The 7,681-nt window shown below is 43.7% G+C and overlaps 1 protein-coding gene across 1 annotated transcript; it reads right to left on the reverse strand.

Moving 5' to 3' along the window:
* Positions 1–496: 496 nt before the first annotated feature.
* nme9 (NME/NM23 family member 9) lies at positions 497–7,113 on the reverse strand. The gene is made up of 16 exons (XM_030081022.1): positions 7,081–7,113; positions 6,908–6,965; positions 6,531–6,634; positions 6,356–6,427; positions 6,142–6,258; positions 5,959–6,040; positions 5,621–5,703; positions 5,427–5,519; positions 4,616–4,770; positions 4,027–4,223; positions 3,630–3,774; positions 3,441–3,548; positions 2,597–2,748; positions 2,328–2,472; positions 777–1,039; positions 497–694 (listed from the first exon to the last, which is right to left on the reverse strand). The coding sequence occupies exons 1-16, from the start codon at positions 7,111–7,113 to the stop codon at positions 525–527; spliced, it is 1,977 nt and encodes a 658-aa protein (XP_029936882.1). The 3' UTR covers positions 497–524.
* Positions 7,114–7,681: the final 568 nt, after the last annotated feature.

The raw sequence follows: 7,681 nt of genomic DNA on the forward strand, positions 1-7,681 counted from the left end.
CAAGCAGACAGATTTAACACTATTTTTATTTCGTGATTCATCCATTTCAAGATATTAATTTCTTGCACCGAGTGGAAGGGGCTTGGAGATGATGAGTTAATCTAGTCTCTCTCTGGATCTTCGTTCTCTGTCGTCTGTGGGCTGCAAGGATTTGATTCAAGCGTCGGATCACCTGTAATGTGGGGAGAAGGAGGAGTAACTCATCTTAATGTAGTCACTGACAGCTATGACCAATAATAAATACTTCACTCAAGCAATAGGATCATAGTACTAATAAAAAGAGGATTAGATGATTTTTTTTTCCTTTCTAAACTTGTTTTGTATCAGGGAAATAAAGATTAAGCCGATTTGAAACATATAGGCCTGGCTACACCCACAGGAAGACGATGGCAGCAATTTACTTTTGTCATTGTGGCTGCTGCTCACAATATGAAGATCAGTGGCATCAATTTTCTGTGAGTCAGGGGAGACCACCTCTTCCTGCCAGTGGTGGGTATCTGAATTGTCAGTGTTCAGAGAGGCAGTTATTGCAGTCTGCTCACATCGCTCAGGATATAGTAAAACAAACTGGTGAAATCTCTGCTTCTTATCCCCTGCATACCTTCATTTCCTGGGTGAACATTATCAGAAATGTCAGCTGGAGATCCTGACATCTCTGACTTTGTAGCATCCGCAAAACTGTCTTGCTCCTTCGCTGAAAGAAACGGATCTCGATTTAACCGAAGTAAGACGGTGCCGTATTTGATCTGACATAAGTGCACACGTCGTGTGGTTACCTAAGAGGGTTGTGCCAGTGGCCCCGTCACTAGTGAGCTCTGTGTCGGAGCAGATGTCGCCGAAGATGAAGTGGATCTTCTCCTCCGCGTGCTGCTGCGTGGAGGAGCCGTGGACTGAGTTGTGGAGAATGTCGGAGGCAAAGCGTGCCCTCAGGGAGCTCGGGGATGTCTCCTTAGCCTGGCTTGGGTCTGTGGGGCCCATCATGGCCCTCCACTCCTCCACTGCATTTTCCTTGGTCAGGACCAGCATCATACATGGTCCCCTGCAACAAAGAAAATGAAAAGATATCCATGTGTGCTTGAACAGCAAAAATACCCCTTCAAGATTTGTGTCTATAGAAGATTTTGATGAATTAAAGCAATGCTGTACCTAGGCCTGGCTGATATGTTGACATATCAGTATGAAACTGCATATTGTCTGAGATTTTAGATATCATTATGATATGATATAAGTATCTTTTCTTGGGTTTAAAGATTGCATTACAGTAAAGAGATGCGATTTTCCTAACTTAATAGACTGCTGTAGCTGTTCTTTTAATTGCCTCTACTTGATCGGTCATATCCACGTTACGAATGATTGTTTATCAGAAATTTGATACGTGTGTAAATATTTTATGATAGCACCAATAGACATCCCTCCCATTTCATCATGAAGAGGTGTCATTATCAGCTTAGGACTGTTTGTGAAATAAAAACTCTCCTCTCATTCAGTGATTTAGAAAAAGTTTTCCATGTGTTCATCTCCTCGTGGCTTGATTACTGTAATTCTCTGTATGCTGGGATCAGCCAGTCGTCCTTGTCCTGCCTGAAACTCGCCCAAAATGCTGTGGCCAGGCCTCTGGCTGGTTCCAGGAAGCGGATTCATATTAGTCCTATTCTAGCCTCCATTCACTGGCTTCTAGTATGCTTTAGGATTGACTGTAAGGTCCTACTGTTTGTTTTTAAAGCTCTGAATGGACTATTGTGTATGTGTTTTCCATTTTGTTTTGTTTTTTCATTAATACTTCTCCAGTACAAGGTGGATATAATCATCAGTGCAGAATAATGCAATCAGCTTGTGAACAGCCACTTATCACCTGCTATTATTATAATAACATCTTTAGCTAGACCTTATGTTTTATATACATTCTAAGAAGTAAACTATTATCTTGGCTATAAGAATATTTTTCTGACTAGTCCTAAGATGGTCTGAGCTATAATTAAGACTAAACCTGATCTGGACTAGAGGTTGTATGACAGCCAAGGTAGTTTCTCATGCTGAGGCGCCCGGCTGCACCCATCCCAGCCCATTGTGTCTGTATTGTTGTGTAACAACCCCAGTGAAGGGGCTAATCGGAGCGGAAGATACGTCTAAAATCTAGATGTGCAATGGAATAAGAATGAAATCGAGATGGACTTTCTAGCCACTTGCCTGAGGCTGCCTTGATTCTAAGCTGCGAAGATTACTGTTAAAAGGTCGGCTGCAACTCGCAGTGGCAACGGGAATTGGGGCAGCTTCTGCTATGGTCACTTTGCACAGCTCTTGTGACTGTGTCCTGGGACAAGACTAACCGACACATGAACTCCACCAGCTGGCCGAAGAAGGGTTTGTCCCTGTGCTCCTTGTAGAACTCCTCTGCCATCTCCCTGGACAGAACCAGCTCCTTCAGCCGCGTCACAGAGAAGCCGCCGCGATGGATTTCCTCCAAAATCTCCTCTGTCAGAATGAACACAGACGGGAGGTGGAATATAGTTCATCTGTCATGAAGCTGCAAGGCGCTTTATCTACACCAAGACAAGTCAGCGATGTTTCTACATTGTTTGAAATGACCTTAAACAACCTTTGTGTTCTTCCATGGCATCGGGTTTGATCAAAGCCAGTGTCTGCTGCTTGGGAAAGAAGAAGTCGATCTCTCGCTCTGCCTCTTCACTGCTTGCGCTGCCATGGAGCTGGTTGATGGGTTCGTTCTCCACAGCAAACTGGGCTCTCAGACTGAGTTGTGAGGGATGCAGAAGATGGCATCAAAGGAAAACATCTTTCTTTGAACATTTTTAGACCTTTCAGTATCACAAATATCGAGGTTCAGTGCATTCCAGGGGTTATTTGTGATTAAGTGTTGTGTATATGCACCTTCTGACCACCTGCCTTGTCTGCTCCTTTTTCAGTTTGTGATTTGCTACATTTCCCAGAATGACAACCTAGAGAACAGGCCTGAGTGTGTTGCATTCAGCTGTGGGTTACATGGTTATTCGTGTTGGTGCAGAGCATAACAGCAATTTCAGAACGAGAGTTTTTTCAGTCAAGAAAAAGTAAAAGTTGCACTCTTTACTCAAAAGTCAAAACACAGCATGTCTTGTGATTGCGTTGCATTATGATCTATAGAGGCTACTGTCAGTGGAGAATCTAGTATTTCTGTCTCTTGTACGTCGGATGCCTTCAGAATCAAAAAGTGTTTTAGGTGAATGTTTCACGCTGAACAATACATTTGCGTATAAAAGTCAGTGCAAGTATTACAACCTCTCAGCAGAGGTCACAGGAGGAGCCCTGTGTTCGCTCTAACAAGCTGATAAAAGTGCTGGCGCTGAGGAAAGGTGCAGAAAATGTATTAAAACTCCACTGCTTTTCAGACCACAATGGCTTCTTCTGACTGATTTCACTATTATCTGAATCATGCACTGACTCACCAAGCAGGCTGTTCCTCTTTGGCTTTATTGACGTCAGCGGGGCCGACAATGTTCTTCCAATGATCGACAGCTCCTGTCCTGGCTAGGGCCAGAGCTAGCACCGGACCACTGTGAACACACACTCTGATGACGAACGTCTGCTGCGTTATACCATTGTCATGATTGTTTAATGCATGATATGTAAGTCACCTGGTCATGTTTCGCAGGAGCGCAGGGAAGTAGTCCTCTTCAACATGTTGGACATAAAACTGTCTCACCTGCTTCTCTGTCAACATCACCTCTCTTTGAAGAGCTACTGTGAAGCCGGACTCATGGATTTTAGACAAGATCTCCTCTGCAAAGCCATACATATTAAATAGGTAATCAACATACTCAGTTGTGATAGTTGCCATGTTCTGATTTGACAATATGATCAACTGTTTTAGTTCATAAAGTGATCAGTTGAACAAAAAATATGTGTGTCTTTGTCGTTGAGGTAGCATGTTCACACAAGCAATCAGACCATGTCCACCAAATTAATATGAACCATCTTGTGTTTGTGTGAGTGTGTGTGTACTCGTGCTTGTGTATTTGGCACAGGCACTACCTCTGTTCTCTCTGGCAATGTCAGGCCGGATGAGAGCCAGTGTCCTCTCCACACGCTCTTCCTCCCCATCCTGCTCTGTTATCGAGGCGGTTCTAAAGTTGGGGAAGAAGAAGGCGAGCTCCCTGCTGGCCTGGTCGCTGTCCTCACTACCGTGCACGGCGTTGAGCAGTGTCTGTGTGCCGTATTGCGCCCGCAAGCTGCAGGAGGCCAGGGGGGAGAAAGGAGAGGAGAGCAGATGGTTGCTCGGCTGGTGCTCAACCAGAGAGGAGCATAATGTTTGGGCGTGTCTGATGGAGCAGGCCAGAATGCGCTGCTCATTTGCTTGTCCAGACTTTATCATGGTAAGGAATGTTCCATACTGTTGTCTAACAATTAATGAACTTAAAATGCACTGAAACCCTACGGTGTACAAATTAACATCTGTGCTGAAATGAATTAGAATAAACAAATGCTCATTTTCATAAATCAGACACACTGGTTGATAATTTCATTGTATCTAGTAACTGTTGAGTACTGATTTTTCAGCAGAGCTGGATTTATACTCTCTCTGTGTGAGCAGGCCACAAAGTGTAATTTGGACCTAACTGACCTTTCTGGCTTGTCCCTCTTGGCTTCTTCTGTGTCTGCTGGGCCAATAAACTCACGCCACGCTGGTACAACATTGGCTGAGCCTTCCACCCGAGACAGAACCAGAATGTGGGAGGGGCCACTGGACATAAACTGCACCAACTCCTCAAAACAGGCCTGCAAACCATCATCATATATGCACTTAAGCACACACATACATGCAGACACAGGTACACATAGGCACATAAGTGGATGTAAACAAACACATTGCAACACATTACATTAAAAAAGAGAGAAAACTGAACTGTCCATGAACCCCCTCTCCAAAAGGCAGATACAGTAAATATACTTGCATTCTTGTGCATTTTTTTCCTCAATTCATGAATTTTACCGCAGAAACTTTACCTTGCCACCTTTTCTCCCATATTTTGTATTTCTGAATCTCTAATCATTCGCTCTCATCACAAACAGCATGATAAGCAGAAAAGCTGCTTACACAGCAGCTCTATTTTGAGCCTCATGCAGAAGTGCATATGGATGCGTGATGTATTGCCGACTAATTGAAATGGTTTTGCACTGGCGTTGAGCGCGGTAGAGCTCTCCCACTAGGAGCTTTGACTGAGAATGCCAATTGCCAGGACTAACATTTACAAATATTCATTCCGTCTCAGCCATTTTTTCTTCAACTTGTGCGGCAGTTTGTGCAATAAACTGCACATATGATTGACTCATAACCCTTGTCTGTGTACGTCTGCTCTGTATAAGACACAGCTTCTAATGTATTGCATTCTATTGTTATTCTATTCTGTTTAATGCTTCACATCACGCCATACCTCTGCTGCTTTGTGCTGGTAAAAATCACGAGCTTCAAACTCTGTCAACACTCGTTCCTCATGGGCCAGGATCTCAAACCCAGCATCTTGTATCTAGCCAGAGGAATGAAGGAAGCACAATGTATTAAACCTCACATGAGCACTGAACAAGCAGTTGGAAAGGCACAGCGTGAACACTGTTCCTTTTTCTGTACCTTCATTATAATCTCATTTGCCTTGCCATGAGCGACAGCATCTGGTTTGATGATGGCTACAGTGTAGGATTTACTAGCAGGAACTGCAGGAGAAGGAGAATAAGAGAGAGAGAGAGAACGTCTCAAGTGATGATCAATAGCAATGACAGAACAAAATGCTAAATATCTCACAAAATGATGATGATAATGATGCTGCTGATGATGATAATAACTGTAATGAGAACAACAGCAACACCACCACCAGCAGCAACAAAAATGACTACAGGAAAAAACAAACAAACAAACAAACAGAGTTGACAGCCAATCAGAAGACAATAAGGACATAATTTCTACAGCACCAAGTACGCCTTCATCATTCTCGTGCTGCTCGGGCACCTGCTCTTCTTCCCTCTCATCATCTACCAGACCTTCATCTTTAACCTGCCGCACACAACACAACAACAAGCACTGAGTCCCATGCAAAAACACTGTGCCTGCATGCCTTCTTGTATGTCTGTGCATGTGTGTGCTGTGCTGCTCACCACTTTGCGCTCGCCTCCTTGTTCCACAATCAATTTCTCCTTGGTGAGTTCCTCTAAAATCAACTTCTGTAGGAGTGGAGCGTTGGCCCCTCGCAGCACAGCCACCAGCTCTCCCCCCTGTTCGCTCAAAACACAGAGGAATAGGTTATTAACTCGCGCTGCTGCAGAGTGAAAAAATGTCTTATTTTATACCAGGCACATAACACCAACTCACCCCATAAAACAGGAAGGTGGGCTCACATTTCCCTCGGTATCTCTCAAGAGCTTCAACACTGTCTGCCTCGGCCTGCATGGTCCACACACACACACACAAACACACACACAGGTTAAGGTTTGCTCCTTCACATACTGTTATTCCGCATTAAACTGATAGTATATCTTGGGCTTACTGTGGCAAAATGTAACAGGTCATCGCCCAGTTCGTTCTTTATTTTCCGCAGGAGGCCTACAACAGCTCGGCAGGGGCCGCACCACTGTTGGTAAACATCAACAACTAGAGGGAGAGGGGGGTGGAGGGGTTTGTGGTGGTGGGATGGGATGGGAGGGAGGGTGCACATCTATAAATGAATTCATGCTCATAGACTGGTGCAAGCATTCATCCTGCAGTTCCTCTAGTGAACACAGTGGGGCAGCAGCAGACAATATATTATGATCACAAAGGCACAGCTCACTCTGAGAGGCTGGGTTATTATTGCTGTGATGATGCTTAAGATAGCAGCTCTGGTGTTAATTAATTTCACAGTTATTTTCCTTTTGAAGTTCTTACCCGTTAAACCTTTTGTTGCGAGCATTTCATCCCATTGTTCCTGGCTTGTGACAGATGCCTGGACATAATGAATGAAGAGTTAAATTAATGTCCGGGCTAATTAAAACCAACACATGCTCTTGCTCAGCTGTTTCTAGAAATATAATCTGGAATCTGTGTTGTTTTTGACCAACCTGCAGGCTCACTTCCTTCTTCTTGCCTGCCATTTGCATATACAAAATAATAGGCAGATTTAAAAAAAAAAAAAAAAAAATCAATCTCCCAAGTGCTCAGCAGTGTTACCAAACAATGGCTGAATTAGATGAGATGGTAGTCAGTTTGTTGAAATATCAAACTCTTCACACTCTCTAGTGCCGCACGAGCTTGTTTTGCCACGCGGGTTGCCAAGCAACGGTGCTTACCCTTTCCGGGGTACAGTCTCCATTCTCTGGCTGAGCTCCATCAAAGATCGCATATTAAGAAGATTAATCACTCACTTGCGAAAAGCTGGGCCCCGTTTCAGGTTGAAAAAAAGTAAAAAAAAAAAAAAAAAAAAAAAAAAAAAACACAGACACACACTATTGTCATCACACACAGATGCACATTATATCCTAACCACAGCAACCCAGCTTGAAGGCCATTTTGTTTTTTTCTGAAAAACTAGTGATGGAAAAAAAACGACTTTCAGTGTCTGGATATTTGGCCCAAATGAACTTACATTTTAAATGTTTTTGATGGATGATATCTGCAACACAGGGCCTTATCTCGCCAAAGTGCAGGGATAGCAGAGCCACG

Source organism: Myripristis murdjan, chromosome 21 (assembly GCF_902150065.1).
Source record: "Myripristis murdjan chromosome 21, fMyrMur1.1, whole genome shotgun sequence".
NCBI classification, from domain to species: domain Eukaryota; kingdom Metazoa; phylum Chordata; class Actinopteri; order Holocentriformes; family Holocentridae; genus Myripristis; species Myripristis murdjan.

Excerpts from the sequence above, each read along its gene's own strand:
- nme9 (XM_030081022.1), bottom strand. The coding sequence starts at position 7,113 with ATGGCAGGCAAGAAGAAGGAAGTGAGCCTGCAG. Across the intron at positions 6,259-6,355 it reads CCACCTTCCTGTTTTATGGG|GGGGGAGAGCTGGTGGCTGT; the intron begins GTGAGTTGGTGT and ends TTGAGCGAACAG. Across the intron at positions 695-776 it reads CACTGGCACAACCCTCTTAG|CGAAGGAGCAAGACAGTTTT; the intron begins GTAACCACACGA and ends CGTTTCTTTCAG.